At 42.1% G+C, this 21886-nt stretch overlaps 1 protein-coding gene across 1 annotated transcript in view; it reads right to left on the bottom strand.

The window, feature by feature from the left end:
• Positions 1–20145, bottom strand: part of STK24 (serine/threonine kinase 24) — a 104345-nt gene extending 84200 nt beyond the window's left edge. The window contains exon 1 of the mRNA XM_016123137.2: positions 19956–20145. Coding sequence (XP_015978623.1) covers positions 19956–19997 — 42 coding nt within the window. The 5' untranslated portion in view covers positions 19998–20145. The remainder of the gene's footprint in view (positions 1–19955) is intronic.
• Between the last annotated feature and the right edge of the window lie 1741 nt (positions 20146–21886).

Raw genomic sequence — 21886 nt, 5'->3', positions numbered from 1 at the left:
CTCAACTTTTTAAAAATATATATACACGAAACCATGACCAGCCTATAAAAATCAAGACATAACTACGTTTCCAATCTCTCTTTGTTATCTGTCCTTGAAGCAAATCAGAAATAAACTAAGAAGCCACCAAGGCCACTTTAGGGTTGGATCCAGATTATCCAGTCAACTTTACTTGAAACCCCCATCACATTTTCTTTTTTAGCACTTTTATCCTGCTCCAAGCCTTCCCTTTAGTTCTAAATGTAAGAACTGAATGTAACAATCATTTGCTATTAAGGTAACCACAGAATCCATACTTTCAACATTAGTTACCCCTGGGGAATAAAATCATATATTTCTGTATAGCTTGATTTTTTTTTAATTAGCTGTGTATTATTTCTATAATATTTTAAACCAATTAAAATCTGTAATAGCTCAATTTTTTAAATAATTTTTGTATTACTTGGGGGGAGCGGGGGCACCATGTGCTTTTTTTCCCTCCTCAAAACAGTCCCCAACAGCCTTCCACAGGAACTAAAACTATGGGAAAGGATTACATCCTAAGTACCAAACAGAGGTTAGAAACATGAGATGCTAAGGCCAGGTCAACAAGGTGAGGGCAGCTTCACAGGACCCTTAGGAGCTACAAGAGCAGGGACAGGGTTCTGAAGGCAGGAGAGGCTCAAAGGCAAACCACTTGCAAAGGCTACGAGAGCGACTGTTCCATCCCTGGGGCAGATCTCCTTCCACCTGACCCAGCTGGTAAAGGACAGGATAAGAGAGATCTTAGGAAGTCGAAACAAAAAGAGAAGATTATGTAGAGAAAAAGGTACCTCCATCTTCAGAGTGGACACTTAGTTTTTTAACATAAGTCTCAAAATAATTGCAAAAGCGATGGACCAAAAAAGAACTGTGCAAAACTATCCTATTAGAATCTTCCCTTGTTGGGTTCCCAGCTGGCTTGAAGGTTTCATGATGACAAGAGACCAAGAGTAATCCAGGTATCACACCAAGAGAAACTACTCTGAGTCAGAAACTGAAGAAGCCAGTAAGCAGTAAGGAAAATATGGTATATAGAGAAAAATATTTCAATAATATCAAAATGACATGTTTTTAAAATACCCTCACTGATTTTTAGGGAGGTAAAATTATTCTATTATGATACTATAAGGGCAGATACATGTCATTATACATGTGTGAAAACCCAGAGGATATACATACAACCCCAGGAGTGAACCTTAACAAACTATGGATTTTATGCAATAATGATGTGTCAGTGCAGGTTCACCAATTACAGCAAACATAATCTGGTGCAGGATATGGATGGGGCCGGGGGAGGAGGGGCAGAACACATATGGGAAATCTCTTATTTTCTACTCAGTTCTGTTCATCTAAAACTGCTCTAAAAAATAAAGTCTATTTAAAAAATAAATATCCCCATCATTCCAGTTAACGCTCAAGCCCACACTTCCCAAATACACTTAATGCCCATTGCTCTTTACAAAACACAACTTTAAAACGAGCCCCTTCAATTACTAAAATTACTTCTGGCTAAAATAGTCATAAAACAGGAATCCTGTTTTAACCTGCCAAGTTTTATAAATGATCATTTCCAGAACCCCACATTATCTAAGACAGCATGCCTCTTAGAAATTAACAAAAAGTAAACTAATCAGATGAAACTCCAAAATTCCTTGTTCATGTAAAACTAGCATTTTAAGATGCTTAAACTGTATAAATATTAAAGAAAATTGTTTTAATAATATAATCCCCCAAAATATCCTACACCTAATAACATTTTCATTTTTTCTGATTACACCAAGCAGGATAAGAAGCAAGGAAACCCCAACATTATCCATCTGGGTTAAAATGAAAGCTTGCTTGGTTTAGTTAACCAAAAGGCTGCTACGCCAATTTTTGCAGGTTAAACCAAGATGTTTGAACAAGATCCGTGTAAAATTCTGTTATCCAACTCACTGGAAAGTTACTTTTGGATACACTCCAGAAGTGACATCCATTAAACTAAACATTAATGAGTGTTAGGGTCAAAATTAAGTATAAACTTGTAAGTATTTGGAGCTCTCATGTATAACGTATCTGATAAAACTTTTTTAAAAAGTAACTCCTGTCACTTGAGAAACTACATACAAGCTGCTCTTCACTTACAATCAACTCATGATCTGCTCCCACTGATAACAGTTTAGCCAACCACAGAACCCCTCTCTTCCCATTCATCCAGAAGCCACATGTGGAAATCATGTGTAAAAAAGCCCTGAAATTCTGTGACAGCAGAGTTCAGAGTAGAGCTCACTATGGACAGCAAGTAAAACCAGGTGAAGCAGGTAGCATCCAGCTGCTTGTGAGAGCTAGAACACAGGCTCCTCCCTTTTGAGTCACCATCTTCACAGTGCTCACACCTGTTCTCATATTGCTAACCGCCACTGACAACTTAATAAATCGCTAGCCTCAGTTCCTAGCCTGGACTCTTCCCCCAAGCTCCAGACAAATATATGTAACTGCCTGTTCACTTCTTCCACCTACATTCCAGTTTTCCGAAAAAGAATTCCTTATCTACATAGGTTCTTCTGTGCCAATAGGTGACCCCAGCATTCATTTACCCACATGCCCAACGCCAGAACCCTAGAAACCATCCTAGGACTCGCCCCTCCCTCCACTGCCAACATTTGCAAACTCAGGCCCATTCTACCCTCAGCTCCCTCTTGAATCCTCCCCACCCAGCTACTGGTGACTCAGTCCAGTCCTGCATCAGCTCTCCCATGGGCAACAACAGTCTCCAGGCTGAGACCAACCTCCACCCTCTACAGTCCAAACTGTTGAAACCCAAAATTAGTCTCATTCTGTCACTTCAAACTTTCCTAAGAATTTCACCATCACCTAATAGGCTAAACCAAAACCACTCGGCATGGCCCTTCTTTCACAATCTGGTCCATGACCACCTTTTTCAACTTCATGTATCTGTTCTTCCTTTCCTGTTAAGGTCCAGAGAAACTGAAATCCTTGCACTTTTCCAAACACTCCATGCTATTAAAAAAAAAAAAAAAATCTGTCTGGATTCCTCCTGCCTTTAAAAGAAAGCCTTTTATAACAGACCTCGGGCATCATTTCCTAATTATTCTTCAAACTGCTACCTCTTGATATTTAATTGTTCCCTCCTGCCTGCTATTTCTGTGCCTTGTACTGCCTTCTACTTATCCCACTGAAATGTATCTTCACATACATGACTCTGCTAACAGACTATAAGCTCCTTCAACACAGGGTTTACCATTTATCTTCCTACTCTCCATGTCAGCAAGGTGTCTGACGCAGCAGATTCCTCCTCTTCAACCCTAAACATCATTCCTATATAATGCCATCAATTTTTCACAGCCTAATATTCTACTTATTAAATATCTATTTAGAGCAACACATTCTTTCCTCCTATAATTAAGAACTTACTGCTTTGTATGAACTATATAAATGCTTTCCCAACATCTAGTTCAAATCAATTTTAAAACAAGAGAACAGCAATTTTAATTAGGAATTAAAACCTGCTGAAGGCGATGTAGTAAAGAGGGTACTACACCAGAACCATGGTATCAAGAAAGCATAAAAGAATGGAGGAGAAGGGGACTGGAAGGAACACTGAGGAACGGCAGAGTGCAACAAACCAATATGAAAAATACTGCACAGGCCCAGCCCTACACCGAGTACAGAAAATTTCTTCTTCTCCTCCAGCTCTCTTTTATCAACTAGCTTCCTACCTTCAGAAGCAGGAAATTAACCAATTTTTTAAAAAATTTTTTCAATTATAACTGACATACACTATTATGAAATCTAAAGAACAAAATAAAAGAAAAAAACATATAGAGAATATTTTGATGGCTGCCATATGGGATGGGGTTGGGGGATACAAAAGGGGAAGGGATTAAGAAGAACAAATTGGTAGTTACAATATAGTCACGGGGGATGCAAAGTATAGTATTATACTTCAAAGAATATAGTCAATATTATTGTAATAACCAGGGACTTAACTCTTTATAGTTCAGTTAGACTTTTCTAACCTAGCCTCACACCCACCATTATGAACTCATTTCTATGAGGAAACATACTGGATTTCTGACCAACACACTTACAAATGAAGTCTGACATGCAGTTAGAACTGCCATATTTTAAACTGACACGAAAAATTTTGCTTGTTTTTGCATCAAACTGTAATGGTGAACGTGGGAATTAATTATATTCAAAATATTAATATATCCCTTACTAATTTGTTTTATAAAATACCAAAAGGTAAATGGCCACATAGCTTACACTTATTGTTTCTAAGCTTAAAACAGCAAAGATCTTTAGACACAGTTCAACACTTTCTCTTTTTAATTGTACTTTATTGAACAAGTCCTCATTTCCAGATTCACTCTCATAAGAGTTAAAAAGACAACTAAAAACAATTACAATAAAGAAAAAATTTTAATTTGAAAAAAACAAATGAGTTCTAGCAAAATTGGGTAATACTAAACTCTCACACTACTTTGGTTTTTCTCAAGTTTTTCTACTCATTAAAAAATACATATGGTAGAAGGCTAGTAGTAGTACAGGCCTGTGTGTCCCTTGTTCAAAATTCTGAAAATCAACTGCTTTTCACAACTTTCTTGGAGAGACAATTTAAACTTATCTGAAAGCATTTGGCAAGAACACCTGAAGTGACGTGGGACAAGTCACAGTCTCTGCTAACAGACATGCGTCGCTCCATCCGCATGCAGCCAGGCATCCCATGTCCTGTTTTCCATGCTAGCACCACTACTGCCAGCGGTCCCTCACTCATGCGTGCACCCTGCCCAGAAAAACATGTATACATGATATGTGTTATGCCCTCTCACATGAAAAAGCATACACCATGAAACTGTTAAAAAGTAGATGGGTCCTATTCGGAGCAGTAATTTTGTCAGAAAATTTGCACCTATCATAGTCCTGTGAATTTTCATGTCATCCACAACTTTTTATCAAATAGAAAGACTAAAAAGACATACAGCATATAAAAGCTAATTTAAAGCTAGAATATTTATCACATACAAAGTGTTCATCCGAAGGACAGTAAGAATATAATTCAGCCAGGCAGAACTCCTGCTGTTCATCTTCCTAAGGCCCCAAGCCCCTACATTCGCTTCATCCACCATGGCCCAAAAAGGAGTGGTTCTGCCGATCTGAGTCAATGCTCACATTTTTATGAGTGTGTGCATATGCACACAGACACATACACACACACGGTCTTTGTGGGCCACAGTCCACATGCAGTGTCCTCTGTACAATGTAACTGGGCAAGAGGCAAAGAGTCCAATTTGAATTTGTAACACCACTGGGTCAGTGGTCTAGCTTATCAATGTAAGCAAAGCAATTAACTACAAAAACCTCTCTAAACGACAACATTAACGATGTTTTCCAGTAATACTGTTAAGGGAGGGAAAGGATAAATTTTTTTCTTTCTCCAAAGGTAAAATAAAGCAGCAAGGTTGTTCTTTCTAACCAGCAGAGCCAAAGTGGAATGTGCTTCTGGCTAGAACGCTGTGTCCTAAGGACGAGGCATGCTTTATGTTAAAGGAGGCAAGGATAAGTCAGTCAAGACATTAAAATCATCATCAGAAAGATTGTATGGAAATAGGGAACAGTATTTACGATCCATTTCTAAATGGAAAATATAAAAATGCACTTATGTATGACTGCTATTACTTAAAAATATGTATGTACATAGATAATAACCGGAAAATAAACAAGTAGTGGGATTAGAGATGCCATTGCTTTAAAAACAATTTAATGGAGCATAGAGCGAGAGTGTTTTCCCAGTGAGGAGAATAAAGTTCCCACTTCTGTACCCATCTCCATCACCCTCCCTTCAAATTTTTTAATAGACTATATAACAGACTACATGGCCAGTATAGGAAATAGGGCTGGAACACCAGCAGATAAGCAACTGAAGGCCCTTCTGCTGGGTTTCAAAGGGCCTTACCATCGCAAATTCCCCAACAGAAACAAAGAGAATCACCACTACTCTAATAATAATAATAATAATAAAGGAGGGGCAGGGGAACCAAGGGAAGAAGCATTTTCACAGGGTTTCAAAAACAGTCTTATTTGGTTGCTATAGCTAACACATTAAGAAATAATCAATGCAACAGGCCATGTATAAAAACAATGAGAATCTTACCATTTTAAAAAAAGCTTAAAATATTTTATCTTAAGTAACTTTTCACTCCAATTATTTTTCAGGATGTTGATGAGTTTGTTCCTTTTGGACAGGAAAATTAATTCTGACCAGGAGTGCTATAGCGCAAGCTTCTTTTAGGCTATTAACTGATAAAATCAAATTACAATAAAGGAAAAAAATACATTTTATATGCACACACATACACACATAAACATGCATACACATATATGGGAGGGGGGCTGAGAAAGCCTGCTCTCAAAAACCATTTGCTCCACATAAACTTAAGTAATTCATCCAAGAGGAGTCAAGCAGATCACTGGGAAAACTGATTTTCGACTCAAAACAGTTTAAATTATGTGATCACTTTAAAATATCACTTTGCTTCATTCCTATGGGGAAAAGAAATGCCATCCCACAATATATAGGGCCACTCCCTTATGCTGCTAATGACCCCAAGTGGGTTTGGGAGTGTGACCTGAGACCGTCACTACTATTAGGTGTGTGCATGCTTCAAGCACATCCCTGCCTGCTTCATAAATATCAGCAGCCTGTAAGACTAAGGCCAGGAAATGCAAGCAGTTTCACTTCTCAGTGTTTCGTTTTTTCTTGAAGACAACAATATGGAAGAAGGCATTCTGAATGACACGCCATGTTTTTTTTTTCTTCATTGGCAAAGGAAAGAGGAGACCTTTCCTGTCACAACCCATCCCCTAAATCTGCTTAATATATGCTACTTACCATAATATCAGGAAAAAAAAACAAAACATGTAACAAACTACAGAAAAATTTGAATGAACTTTAAAAAAAGTCAAGCAACACCCTCCCCACCCAAAAGAAACCACATCAACCCTGGTAAGATCAAAGTCCAGCTAATTATAGTACACTCAAATAAAAGACTGCCAAAACAGACCATTTTTTTAATTAAAAATTGAATCAAACATTAATACATAAAAGAATAAAACCTCTGCCATCCTAAACATTAAAAGGTCTACTGGTCAAGAATATTTTTTCCAGTTCAGAGATATATCCATGTCTTCAGTTAAATGTTAAACAGAACTACAAGAAAATGAACATCAAGTTTGCCCAAAGAGAGCCCATTCATTCCTAACTAGACCCCTACCCCCAGCAGGTACTCATCAAGGGGATGCTATCCTAGCACTGTGGGGGAGCTGGCCGGCTGCTACAGACTTTCCTTGACAGGCATTCCTTAAAATCCAATTAAGAAAAAAAAAGGCAACATGATAGAAATACTGAGGGCTCTCTAGACATAACCCAGCAAAGGTTCTCAGAGGCAGCGGGTGCACAGGGAGAAGTGGCTGGAAATGTTCCCAAGAGGAAGATGGGTATTAACACAGACCCTGAATTTTTAAACTAGAGTTTACATTTGGTCAGGAAGCACAGGAAACCACTAAAGGTTCTCAAGTAGGGAGTGACGTGATGAAACCTAATGTTGAGAGAGAGAGTATTCTGGCAATGTTGTGGAAGATTATCAGGTTCAGGGCTTTTGTTCTGGTTCAGGGTTTTCCAAAAAGAACCATGGAATACTTGTCCTGAGAGATGCATTTCTTAAATAAGATTCCAAGCTCAAAAAGACATGAGAGCAGACATTTCTTCTGCCACCCCTCCAATTTAATAACGCATGCTAAAACAGTAAAGGCTCTAATAACTCTTAAAATTAAAAGCCTATTCAATTCCCAAAGTTAGGCCAGGGGTTCCAAGTCAGTGCTCTGAAATACAAGCTCTAAGTGGCTAGCACGATTGTTCCACTGAGCTGCGTTTCAATGGGCATCACTATAGTGTGCTCCACAGTGGGGGGCAACAGGGATTTAAGTTGTTTAATTCTTTAGATCATAAAGTATGGTCCCTGGGGCAGCCACACACCAGAAAACTTGTTAGAAAAGCAAACCCCATTCCAGACCCGAGCAACCCAGCAGTCTGCATTTTATCAAGCCTTCCAGATGAGGATAAATGCTAAAATTTGAAAACCACCGTGTTAGATTTACAGGGTACTTTTTCAGTTAATACTGCTTCAGTTTCAAAACAATCTGGGCAATACCTGAAAGGCAATAAACAGAAGCCAAAGGCTCCAACCCCACTCTGAGGATCTAAGGGCTCAGTACAGAGAACAGAGATAAAGAGGAGAACAGGAAAAACATCTTAAAGTCCAAGTCATCTCCACCCATACCTACAATCCTAAATTCCAAGAAGCCAATTAAAAATAATACTGGAATATGAAGAAAATCTCCTTTAAAAGTAAAAAAGAAAAATAGTGGAAATAAAAATGCCTAAAATACCATCAGTTACCAGCCCTCAACTGGGCTGGTTTCATGGATGCTAGATGCACAATTTGATCGTTATGGAAACAGAAGCCCGTTGGAGGGGGGTGGGGGGATCTGAAACACTTGGTAGGAAGCATTCATAAGAAGGAAAAGAACACAAATGCTTGCACCAAAAGTTAGGTCTCTATCTACTCCCAGCTGGCCTGTTTGCTAGCTGAGGGACCTCCGCCAAGCTTCCTGAACTTCAATTTTGTCATCAGTAAAACCAGTTTAACAGCCCTTCCTACAGCAGAGGCCCTAAGCGTTATCCAAGTATAAGCAGCTTACAAGGGCCTGACTCTTGGGAGGAATGCAATAAAATTTGGTTCCCTTCCTTCTGGCTTCCAAGGCTTCCACTAGTGCCACAAATCTGTATTGTCTTGACTGGCATCAACACAACAAGACCAAAGACGATGTTTACTTTTCTACTTATCTATCCAGGTAACACAGTGAAGCAGAAGGAAAAAGAAAATCCACCAACTTGGTGGGAAGTGCCCAGGAAATGAGTAATTCCTTGTACTTGCATATCCTTTTCTTTTTAAATTACCTCGTAAGAAATGTTTGGTACACTGAAAGAGCATCAAACACACTAAAGAATGTTCAACAATGCCTTTCTTCAGCAGGTTCTCAGGTTATCAGGAGTTCAGGTAACAATTTAACAACCTTGAATTAACCACACTGAACATGATTTTAAAGTTCTATGAAACTGTGCCTAAAATAGCTGCTGGCCAACGCCTAGCGCCCAAGTTCTGGATTACTTTTCATTTGCACTCAGCAATCTCTCACTGTAAATTTCTACCCAAAAAAAATGTACTTTGTTCTTCAGTAGGAAATCATTTTAAGGCAGCATCCCAAAGAGCAGCTTTCCCTGTTTAGATCTGCACTCTTGAGTCATTCATTCATTAATGTCAAGTGTTTTAGGAACAGCGTTGTTCCATGCCCAAGCCTGTGCATCCTGCAAAGCACGCAGAGACACCCACTCTCAATTCCTGATTCCGCAATCCTCTGACATGGGCAAAGTGAATGTGGCACACATGCTCCTGAACCCATCCCGGCAAGCTATTCAACATCTGCTGTGCATCTGTGCCCAAATCCTGTGAATGCCACAAAACATGCAGCCATGACTGACACTGAACCTGCCCTCCCAAGAAGCAGACACTCAATTCTGGACCATGGGCTGAGCCACCAAAACACTGATCAACTTAAGCAAATGCTGTTCCCAAAAGGGCTCCCTGAAATGGCTCTGTGTCCCAAGGATCTTGTGATCAGAAAATAAGATAGAATGGAGAAAAGCAGCTTCTCGGTTCAAGTTAGAGATGGAGTTCATTGACTGCTGGAAATATGGAAAAACAAGCACATGTTTATATTGCTATTTATTCACAGCATCAGTCCCCAACCTCTTTTGGCACCAAGGACCAGTGCTCCTTATGTGAATCTAATGCCTGGTGATCTGGGGTGGAGCTGAGGTAGTGATGCTAGCGCTGGAGAGCAGCTGCAAATACAGATGAAGCTTCACTCTCTCACATGCCGCTCACCTCCTGCTGTGGGGCCTGGTTCCTAAAAGGCCATGGGCCTGACTGGTCTGCAGCGTGGCGCTGGGGACCCCTAACTTACAGAAAAAACAACAGGCCTGATCACAGGGATGAAGGTAAGAGTGGCTCAGGAGTCCTTCCTCACCCTGGGGCCCGAAGCAGTCCTGACCCTGGAACTCGAATTCTATTAATTCTATTCATTCATCTATAAATTGAAGAGCGGTGACTTCCAGGTAGAGAGCACACTGACCATAAGCTGCTTGTTTGGTCAAACCTGAAATCCCACTAAAACCATAATAAAGAAAGCCTTGTAAAAAGGCTAACTCTCCTGTACCAGGAGAGAAGACCAACATCAATGAAATTCCAGAAGCTGCAAAGTGGGTTGTGAGAAGATAGAGGAGGAGACAACAAATGCTAAACTAGAGGAGAAAGCAGAGAATCAACTCCACTCAAAGCACCAAATGCCCAAAACTCAGGAATCGGCAGCACCAGGCACCTCTGGAAGAGAGCACCTATAATGAGGAAGGAGTTAAAGAAGTAGTCAGATATCCAGATTGCCTCCCTCACTCCTCACAGACAGGCAACTGCCCCATGCCTCTCCTATCAAGGAAACAATTGAAAGCACATTCCCTGGAAAAGAAAACTGAGGGTTTCTGGAGCAGGAGGAAGCCTAGCAAGACACTATACCAGCACTCAGTTCTTTCCCTCCATCTAGCGGCTAGGTTGGCATGAAGCCTCAGGCCAAAGAAGCAAACAGGCATCATTCAGCCTAAGGGGAGCACCAAGTGTGGACAGCAACCAGTCTGGACCAAAGCAGGTCAGGAGGCTCAAGAGAAGGCTTCCCCAGTAGATAAAATGTATAAAAAGTGAAAAATAAACGGACATAAGCCACTCCTCACCTCCCTTGTGCAGTAAGAGCACCTATGACATCACTATGGTTAAAAACATCCTACTTAAGGGCTCAGATTTCCAACCAGCTTCATAGTCTCTGACTGTGACATGAATGGCTATCAAAAGGTAGCCTCTACCACGAAAAGAGACCAAAACCAACGAAAAAAAGGGAGGTGGGGGGGTTGGAGGAAGAGAATCTATTGAGGAAAAAAATACAACATAACTACAATTAACATCCTCGGGGAGATAAGAACAGATATTTCAACTGCAACAAGAATACTGTAATAAAGAGAAGCAAACATGTTCTCAGAACATTCAGAGAACCAAATAGAGCTCTTAGAATTTACAAGACTAGAAATGAAATGCTTATCAGAAGAGCTGAAGATAAAATTGAGACAATCACATAAAGCCAAGCCAAAAAACAGGCAGATGGAAATTAGATTCAAAAGGGTAAGAATATTTGAAGACCTGTCCAGAAGGTCCAACAACATCCAACTAATGGAGAAGAAAGAAGAAAATGGAGGGAAAAGGGACTCCAAGAAATAATTCAACAAAAAGACTCATGCTGCCTAATTAAAGGGGCCTACAAAGTACCCATCACAAAAACAAAAATAGATCCATACCAAGATGTCTACTTATTGTGAAACTTCAGATCACAAACAAAAAATTCAGATCCTATGAAGTTCAGGAAGAACAAAACAGCTCTCGTACACAGCGCCTATACTGGTGCGGCACCGCAACACCAACAGCTAAAACACACTGAAGACACGCCTTCAAATTCTGGAGGGAAATAACTTCCATCCTATGACTGACTATATGCCACACCGAAATATTAATCGAGGGGAAAGATGAAAATAAAGAAATTTGCAGATACCTAAAACCTCAAAAAACCTACCTCCCGAGCCAAAAACATATAGTGGAGAAAGGAAATCCTCTTCAATAAATGGTGCTGGGAAAACTGGAAAGCCACATGCAAAAGAATGAAACTAGACTGTTGTCTATCACCACACACCAAAATGAACTCAAAATAGATCAAGGACCTGAATGTAAGACCTGAAACAATAAACTGCATAGAAAAAAACCATAGATACTAAAACTCATGGACCTTCAACTTAGCATTTTATGAATTTGACCTCAAAAGGGAAGTAAAAGCAAAAATAAATGAGTGAGACTATATCAAACTGTCTTTGCACAACAAAGAAACCATCAACAAGGCAAAGAGGCAACCACCCAAATGGGAGAATATATTCACAAACGACACCTCTGATTAGGGCCCAATATCCAAAATATACAAAGAACTCATACAACTCAACAATGAAAAAACAAACAATCCAATTAAAAAATGGGCAAAGGACCTAAACAGACACTTCTCCCAAGAAGACATACAAACAGCCAACAGACATACGAAAAGACAACGCTCAACTTCACTAGCTCTTTGGGAAATGCAAATCAAAACCACAACAAGATACCATCTCACACCTTTTACAATGGCTATACTCAACAAGACAAGTAGTAATAAGTGTTGGAGATTTGGAGAGGTGGTGGGAAAAAAGGAACCCTCATATACTGCTGGTGGGAATGCAAATAGGTACAACCTATATGGAAAACAGTAGAGAAGTTCCTCAAAAAACTAAGAAATGAATATCACATGATCCCTCTTCTGAGTATTTACCCAAAAAACCTCAAAGTTTTATCTGCAAAGATATATGCACCCCAATGTTCATAGCAGCACTATTCATGATGGCCACGACATGGAAGCAACTGAACTGTCCTACAACAGATGACTGAATAAGAAGATGTGGTACATATATACAATGGAATATTACTCAGAAGAAAAGATGAAATACTGCCATTTGCAACATGGATGGATCTTGAAATAATCACACTAAGTGAAATAAGTCAGACAAAAAAGTTGAAAACCACGTGGTTTAGGTTTAGTCATGTGGGATATCAAACTGAAAACAAATATGACAAAGAGAGACTACTCATGGACATGGGGGGACAGTGGATCAGTGGTTACCCGAGGGAAGGGGGGAGGCAGAGGTAGATAGGAGTTACAGGGGTCAAAAAATCTGGTGATGGAAGGAAATCTAACTCTGGGTGAACACACAATGCAATATATATATGACTTACTGTTGAATGATACACTTGAAACTTACTTGATTTTGTTAATCAATGTCACACAATAATTTTTAGCTTAAAAAAAAAAAGCTACAAAAATGAAAAACAAAAATACCTACCTCCCATGTACCCTATTCACAGGAAGGCACTGCAAGTTAGGTTTCGTCAACACAATGATGTAAACCAAGAAAGATGATGACAGGAGACACAGAAAACAGGCCATCCAACAGAAAGCTGCACAAGGAATCCCAAGGACAAAGACAAAGGAAGCCAGTGATACACCAAGTGCGGAAGCTCACCAGTCCAGATCAAGCAGGTGGGAAGGCTCATAGGGAAAACTTGCGCAAAAAGATGAAACTGACTGTCTGCTATTTCTGACCTCCCTAAGAGACAGTCTCAACAACTGGTTTGAGTCTGGGGTTGAATAAGTACTGCTGATGACTGAATGTCTGTGTCCCCCAAAATTCATATGTTGAGACCCAATGTAGGGAGGTGGGGTCTTTGGAAGTGATTAGGTCATGAAGGTGGAGCCCTCAGGACTGGGATGATTTTATGAGACCCTATGTTCCCTTCTGCTGTGTGAGGACAGAGCAATAAAACACTGTCAAGGAACTAGGGTCCTAACCAGACACCGAAATCTGTCGGCACCTTGATTGTGTACTTACTGGCCTCCAAAACTGTAAGAAATGTTTGTTGTTTCAGCCAATCTACACTATTTTCGTGTAGCAGCCCCAAATAAATAATTACTAAAAAACAACTTCTAAAAAAGATTTCAAAAATAATTTTGGTTTACTAATGACTGGCTGTGAATACTATTTACAGTCACATTAACAGTACACACTAATCTAACCAAAGTTACAACGTAACTATATTGGGAAGAGGGATGGGACCTCAAAAGGGAACCTGTGAAAGAGAGAAATCCTCATCTTCAGAGATAATACCTAAAACTAGAAAAAAGAATAGAAGCAATTTTTAAACATTCTTTAGATACAAAGGAATAAACAACAATCAGCTAAGAGAGATCAAAGGGGCTGCTTTTGGGGAGGAGGAAATGCAGGCAAGGGGCAAGTAACTGCCACCATTCCAAACCTTATGAAGCCATCTAACTCTTTAAAATATATGTATAACTTCTTTAATAAAAACTAAACAAAAATCCTAAATAACTAAAAATTTTAAAAAGGCTTTGGGGTCTAAAAGGCCCTTTCGAATCCTAGGTCCTAAAAGTTTTTTCAAAAACAGGAAGATACTTAAAATAATAGGAAGAAAAACACCCGCTACATGTTCGGTAAGCATTAACATAAAACCTGAAATGTTCCCATAATTTATTCAGCTATTAATAGGATGCTGAATAGATAAGGTTCTTTTTGCTGACCAAGAAGCCTTATGAAAACATAATGAAAGGTCTCCACCATCAACAACTCTGTGCTGTTCAGGGGAGTGCCTTTGTAATCCACAATTAGGGATGTTTTATACTTTGTGGCAAACAAAGGTACATCTTGTTTACATCTTGTCTTATTTTCTCTAATTTCAACCTCGGAAACTAGGCAGCCATTTAGGATTAGGAAACTCCATGTTCCTCTCCAAGAGCCATCTCCAAGATGTTGCAATAACCATGTTTTTCTTCTTCCCAAAGTATTTGGCACTAAGAGTTTTAAATACACAACTGGTCCAAAGAGAGTGGTTGACTCTAAGCAGCAACAGAGGGATAACAGAGTTTAACTTCTATTTCCTGCATTCACTCCTGCCACAAGATTCCATTAATCATAACAATGCTCAACTTAAACAGGGGCGGGGGGGGGGGGGGGGGGGGGGCGGACGACAACCAAAAAAACTACCACAGACTGGTTGTTTGGGTGTGGTCCATTTCCTGCAGGTACAAGTTCCCAAACAGGCAACTCTGAATCACTGAGAGAAATCACCCAACAGAGTGAAGTGGCATGTTTCTAAAGAGATCATCAAATTCCTTGAAGCTGGCTTTAGTGTGACTGTAAAAAAATACACTAGAAAGAAGCAGCACCTAACAACAGACTCATTTCTTCAGTAACTACTCACATTACATCTTGAACCAAGGTCCTAGAAAAATACTGTTTAACTGAAAAGCAATCAACCTACATCAAGTAAGTAAGCTCAGCTCTAATGCATCAGAGCCGTACCTCAATGAGGACAAAAAATTACAAAAAGGAACAAGAAGGCAATGATGATGGGACATTGTGCTACATTATACATTAGCTGCCTAGAAAAATCTAACTTGACCAATTTCTACTTGAAGATCACCTGGTTCTATGTAAAATACTATTAAGAACATTTCCAGATCTGGAATTAGAACCAAAATGTCCTAGACTCCTCTAAATTACAGTTAATTTTTTTAAATCTTCTAACAACCCTCCCTCCCAAAAGCATACTTCTAAGCAAAACAAACTCTTAACATTATTAAGTTTTGGTGACACAGGAAAAGAAGGAATATGAAGTATTGAAATAGGTATTTTTAAAAACTTAGGCAACAGTAACAGAAAAATATGCCTTTATCTATTTCCCTTATTACTCTTTAGCGTAAGACGGTAAAAAGGTTTAAAAGAAGGGAGTGGGACAGAGCAAATAAGACTGTAAAATGTTCAGACAGTTCAAAAGACCAAGGTTTAAAACAACCTTTTGAAAAGGTCCACCTTGGCACCACTGAGCTTTCTCTGCTCCAACTCTCAGTATCCTGAGGTTCCTCTCACCTAAAGTGCCACCACTGCCTTCCAAGCTGGCGCCCAGCACTACCCAGAATCTAAGTCTTTCTATAATCTCCTACCACCTGCGACTGAGAAAGCAGGGTTCCTCAAGCACAGGACACAACCCTACCCCGCTACAGCCAGGAACACCGGCCCTCTTTCCTGGGCCCGTGCGGTTCTCCCATCCCCCAGCTCTAAGAATCGGCTTTCCAACCAGGCACCTCTGCTCTCTGCACACCTCAGTCACTCTTTTGAATTGACCCTCACTCCACAGACTAATGCGTTGCATGAACACAGGTTCTCCATCTAATCCAAGGTTCTAAGACACTAGGCCACATTCTATAGTTATCCGCATTTCCCTCGAGGTGCTTTCAGAACCTAAATCTCACAAATACCCTAAAGGTCCATACACCAACCTTTCCCCAGGGTGCAGATGGTAACAGGCTGGCCATGGGGAGGCCTCTACCATGGAAACAGGAAAAAAAACTATGGAAATGTGACACTAAAGAGGAAAAAAAAGGACAAGAGCACTTAAGCCACAATTAAATGCAGCTGTCCTTCTGTTTGCCTTCATTTCCCAGATTTTGCAGAGCACACAGGTCTCCCTAGGGTAAGCAAGAGCACTGGAGAAAAAGCTGCCAAAGCATCCAAACTGCCCATTAAACGTCTTTCTTGCTACCCCCAAAGGAAAGGAAAACTCTCAGACAAAAGTTTCTCCAAGTAGCTAGAGAAACGGAAGGATGATGCTAACCAGTAGAAACTAAGTTTTCTAGCTATTCCTCTAAATTGTCTGTACTTTCAAATATGAGAATATCTTAAATTTACGACATCCTCAAAACATGCTAACTTCACTCAGGCCCTACTACACATGTGACATAGCTAATATGTGTATTTTCCAAACTGGAGTCAAACCACTCACTCAGCTGTGAAATCAATTTAGTGTTGCAACTAGTTTGTTTGTTTTTTTTTTTTTAAAATAGAAAACATCGCACAACAGTACTTCACAAGTAATAGGGTTAGGTCTGCCTTCCAAAGCTTTTGTTTCAGATCTTGATGTAAAATATATTTCTTACATGGGTCACTGTCCAGAAAGTCTAAAAGTAACTGATAAAATTCTGTTAATAGAAATTTATAAACCAAAATCTTTTTAAATTACAACTTATGAAAACTATAAACTGCTCAGTGCCTCTTAACTCCAACTGAAGGTTGATTTTCTTTTAATCTCAACTGAGTGATACACCAAATAAATGTTCAATGAAGGACAGAGAGCAGTCAAACCCACAAATATCGACTTTTGTCTATTCGTAGTTACTACATTCGGTTCATGATTTCTGTTTCTTCATCCATACTAATATGAAACTGGGGTGTGGGAAGTTAAAAAAAAAAAAAAAAGGCCCCTGGCAACCTTTATTAAACATTTATTAAAAAGATAACATTCAAATTTATAGCCATCAACCTCTCACTTAGGACCTGCCACATGAATGTTCGATGACTGCTGATTGAATAAAATATCAATCTCACATTCCTAATTTCTTCAGCAAACCCTTTGAAATGAAATGAATATTTTTGCAAAAGTAATAATAAAGTGATAATACAGCATGGTGAGTAGGAGTGTGGTTTTCTGAGGCCCAGAAAGACTTGGTTTTCAAGTCACAAATTTGCCACATAAGACATTATCTCACCTTGGTCAGTTTAATTTGTCTCCTTTCTGTTGGTTCCCACATCTAGAAAATGGCATAAATAATACCTATGCCTCAAGCACTATTAGTAAGAACCAAAAGGCATAAAAATGATTTGCAAGACAGTGAAAAATGTTTACACTAAAGTGTTCTTTCATTCAGGCTTATTTTTAGACATCTTTGCCTAAGCTGCCTGAATTCACTCTGCTGTCTTTCTGAAATTTCTAAACCAACTCCTTATAAGCCCTGGTCAGGAGATGAGTGGAAAAAAAAGGGGAGGGATATATCAGGAGGGGGAACAGAAGGGTTAGTAGTTCTATTTTATCCAAAACAGTCAAAGACAGGTGTGCCTTTAATTTATTCCTCAACAACTCTGAGGAAAGCCTCTCTGGGCAGTAGCTGCTACTTATTCAATGTAAAAAATAAATGTACTTTGTTGGGGTTTTTTTTCTTTTCTTTTGGGGGGAGGGAAAGGAATGTTCTTCCCCAAAAGGCACAATAAAAACAATTATCGTACAGTTTGTAGATGTACTTCAATACAGAGATAATTGTCAGAAGCCATCTTCACATCTCTAAAATATAACATGAAAATTTGGTTGTTTGAACCAAATAAAAACTTAACGGCTTTTATACAGAAAGAGCAAAATAAAAAGTTCCCTAGGTAACACTACCTAGGAAATACACTGGGAGGTAAAGTTATTAAAGAAAATTTACCTTCTTTTCCCAAGATTTAAGAATTCTGACCTATACTCTTGAAGAAAAAAGTGAAGACAAAATAAGTATTGATACTCGATAGCACCTGGTAATCATCTGATACTGATTTCAGGGCACCTGTCAGTGGTGCTTTAAGTACCTCTTTTCAAAATGATTCTCTCTCCACAAAGGCAGAGTGGCAAATTCTCAGGCATTTGTGCTACATTGCAACCTGATTAACATAGCAGAAAAGTCCATCTAAAGGAAGTATTGAGTAAAAGTATTTTTTTTTTTTTATCATTACAAAAGGGCTTTCTTGCTCTACTGGTCAGAAATAATTTTTCACCCAGTTCACTCTGCATTCCTGTTTCTCAATTCAAACCAATCAAAGCAGGAACTTTAGGAAATACCAAGAAACCACATTTGATTTTTACCTAGCAGCCAGCAGAAACTTAGGTTTTAAATGCCAAGTTTAAAACTCTTTAGATGAGATTCAAGGACTGTTTTCTCAAAGTACTTTCTTAAGATACTAACATTATCTGCTACTCCTTAAAAAAAAAAACAAAAAAGACTCGAGCTAAGATTCTAACTTTATGTTTCTATTTTTCAATATTTCAAACCTGAACAATAAAATCTAGTTTTCCTTTTATGGTTTTAAATGGCGGTAGGGGACACATTCCCGATTTCTAAGAGGCCAGGTCCCAGCTCCTCTCAGCCCTCAAGACCGAGGGAAGAAGTGAAAATGAGCCCGTGGCTGTCTGTAAAATAAATAATCCACTTGGATACTGCAGTTTTCTTATTATCACACGGCTAAGCTAAACTGGGAGAGTAAAACTTTAATGACATACTCTAGCTACATCATGAGATTTTAATCCTAATCATTCTGCCACCATTTATGCGCTTACAAACATTACAAATTAGTCAAGGATGGCGGTTTTATTTTTTAAAGGGCTAAAAACGGTCTCCAATGGAGAAAAACTCTAATATATATGTTTCCTGTAGATTTAAAATTCAACTTCTCCCCCGCCTCCACCCCCTCCTACCCACCCCCCCCCCAAAAAAAAGTCACTGGTAGGCCAAGATGCCATAGAGAATCAACGGAGAGGTTTACTGGGAAGAACTCATCTGGATCCAATCAAGTCTCAAAGTAAAAGCCTCGTGTCCCGGGATCGGGCGGGTCAGCTTGGGCTACAGACATTCGAGGGCACGTTGTCGAGTGATTCCTTCTTCTAGAAGGTTTATGAGCTCGCACTTTCCGCTCTCTGCACCAGAAGGGAAGGCGCGGAACAAACGCACTAGAAGTAGAGCTGGCAGTTACACCTTTCTCCACCCTACTCTGCCTCCTCCGCCCAGCAGGGCCCAGAACGAGTCCGGGCGCGCCCGGGGCTCCCCTCCCGCCTCTCAACTTTACCGCCCGCTCGCCGGGAGGAGACAGAGGCCTCCACCACACCCCGCGCGCAGGGCCCAGAGACCGCACAGGGGCCTCCAAGGGCATTTTCCAAATCACTTCTCCGCGGGGCCTGCAGCTCCGGAGGCGCTGGTGGGAGACGCAAGCGGGAAGGCGAGACGGCCGGCAACCCCATGTCCCTCCCTGGCTACCGCGACTCTCGGCTGGCGGGGGCCGCGGAGGCGGCCCCCCAGGTCCCTCCGCCGCCCCCGGTCCCCGAGACGCGGGCCGCAGCGCGGGTCAGGGGCGCCCTGCGGGCTGGGAGGCCGGCGCGACCCCGGAAGGGGCAGCACGGGAGGGCCATGTTTACACCACCAAGTTCCCTGCTTCCGCCCCAGCCCGCGCGTCCCTCCCTCCCCTCGGCGGCCCAGCCTCTGCCTACCTGCATGCCGGGCAGGCCCGACTGCACCGGGGAGTGGGCCATGGCGGTCAGCACGGCCACTTCCTGGGACGGGACGGCCGGGCCGCGGCGATTCGCGCGGGCGACGAGGCCCAAGGGCCGCGCACAGCCCTCGCGCGGCGGGGCGGCGGGCCAAGCTCGAGTCCGGCTTCGGCGGGGCCGGCCGGGGCCCGAGTCCACCCCAGCCCCCACGGGTCCCGAGCCGGATGGTGGCTCAGCGGCGAGTGGCGGACAGCATCTCCATGCACAGCGCCGGGAGGGGCTGCGAGAGGCGCGGGGCCTCCCTGCGAGCTGCTGCTGCCGCCGCTACTACCGCCGCCGCCGTCGCCGCCGCTGCAACTAGACTGGACCCTGCGGTCCGGAGTCGGAATGGGCGCGCACAACCGGCCGAGCCCGCGAGCGCTGAGGTCGCCCCGCCCCGGCCCGGCCCCCGCGTCCGCCCCCGCGGCCGGGCCGGGGACCCCGCCCCGCGTTTCCGGAAGGGGGAGGAGGCTCGCGGGCGCCGGGCGCCCTAGGCCGCAGCCGCCTGCGCCGCCGCCTGCCGGGGCGGGCGGGGATCCGAGTGTCGCCCCAGGCTGGCCCCCGCCCTCGGTCGGCTGGGCGGAGTAGGGAGGACGAAAGAGTGCAGGGGAGGGGGCCTCTCGGCGTGGGAAAGAGGGAAGCATGTGAGAGTCCGAGATTGGCCCTGTGCCCACCCACATTCCCCGGTCTGGGCCGGGTCGGGCGCCTGGGGGGGTCTGGATGGCAAGGCTGCAGTGAGCACCAGCTCTGCCTCCACTGCCTTCCTCCAGCGAGCCCACCCTTCTTCTGCCCCCGGGAAACGAGCTCTAGGCGACCTCCCCGAGGGCAGAGCTTGGGGCAGGCAGACTTTGGGAGGGAGAGTGCCCAGCGGGGCCTCAGCCAGAGTCCGGTTTGAAACTACCAGGGCGGAGCTTCTTCGGTGTCTGGGTGAAGTTTCGTGTCTGGGTGAAGTTTCCAGCCAACCCAAGGAGGAAATCGAGAAGGGAGAGGCCGAGAGCTGTTAATTCTCCGTGCTTCTGCTACTTGAAAACAGCTCCGTTTGGAATGCTAGGCGCTCTAAATTTAGCTAAGAAGAGAGGAGGTTGAACACCACCGAGTCTGGGCTTGGGTCCGAAGCGGGAGAGTCCACCACGTGAAGGGAAAAACCGTGAGGGAGGGGCAAGGAGGAAAGAAAGACAATAGAAGGAAACCGTGTCTAGACTTACCCCAGCCCTCTCCTCCTCCGCTGCCGGTAAAAGCCCCAGGTCTGCTCTGGGCACCAGTTCTGCCTCCGCCAGTTAGTACCCTCTTTTCCAACTATAAAGGAAAGAAACAAGAGGGAATGAGTCAATGCCTCCAGAAAATATTTTATTTACAATGACAAAGTGGTAGCTACTGAAGTGATCGGCTCTACCTCCTATTCATGCACGTAAATGCTCGTGAATGCCCGTGTTGCACCATCGCTGTGCGAGGTTGGACGTACATAAAATGAGCCCCCTAAAGTTCACAGACTCTTGTAGGAAACTCTAAAAGTCCTTCACCGAGTTAAGGAGGGTTTATTCTCTGAGGTGTCTGTATTCAGAGAATTTAAATTCCCTCCGTGGGGCACTAAAACTTAATCCCTGCTTTCCCTTTAGAAACATGCGTGTTTTTCCTCGGGATTTTCCAGGATACCTTTCGATACCTTCAGTGTTGTCACTGGTACACTACACTGAGTTGTAAAGCCCTGTCTCACTCTCTCTCTCACACACACACACACACACACACACACGTACTGTGAAAGGAGTTTGGCAAATACAAAGCTAAGAAAAGTATAAGCTCTGATACCTAAGAGTTTACCATCTTTTGTAAATTTTGTGTCCCTGAAAAAATGGGTTCATAAGGAGCTGGACAGTAAAACAAGAGCATGAATC

The sequence above is a fragment of the Rousettus aegyptiacus genome, unplaced genomic scaffold (assembly GCF_014176215.1).
Source record: "Rousettus aegyptiacus isolate mRouAeg1 unplaced genomic scaffold, mRouAeg1.p scaffold_m13_p_11, whole genome shotgun sequence".
In the NCBI taxonomy this organism is placed as follows: domain Eukaryota; kingdom Metazoa; phylum Chordata; class Mammalia; order Chiroptera; family Pteropodidae; genus Rousettus; species Rousettus aegyptiacus.
The sequence above is the reverse complement of the archived record's forward strand: the minus strand, read 5'-3'. Positions and strand labels throughout refer to the sequence as shown.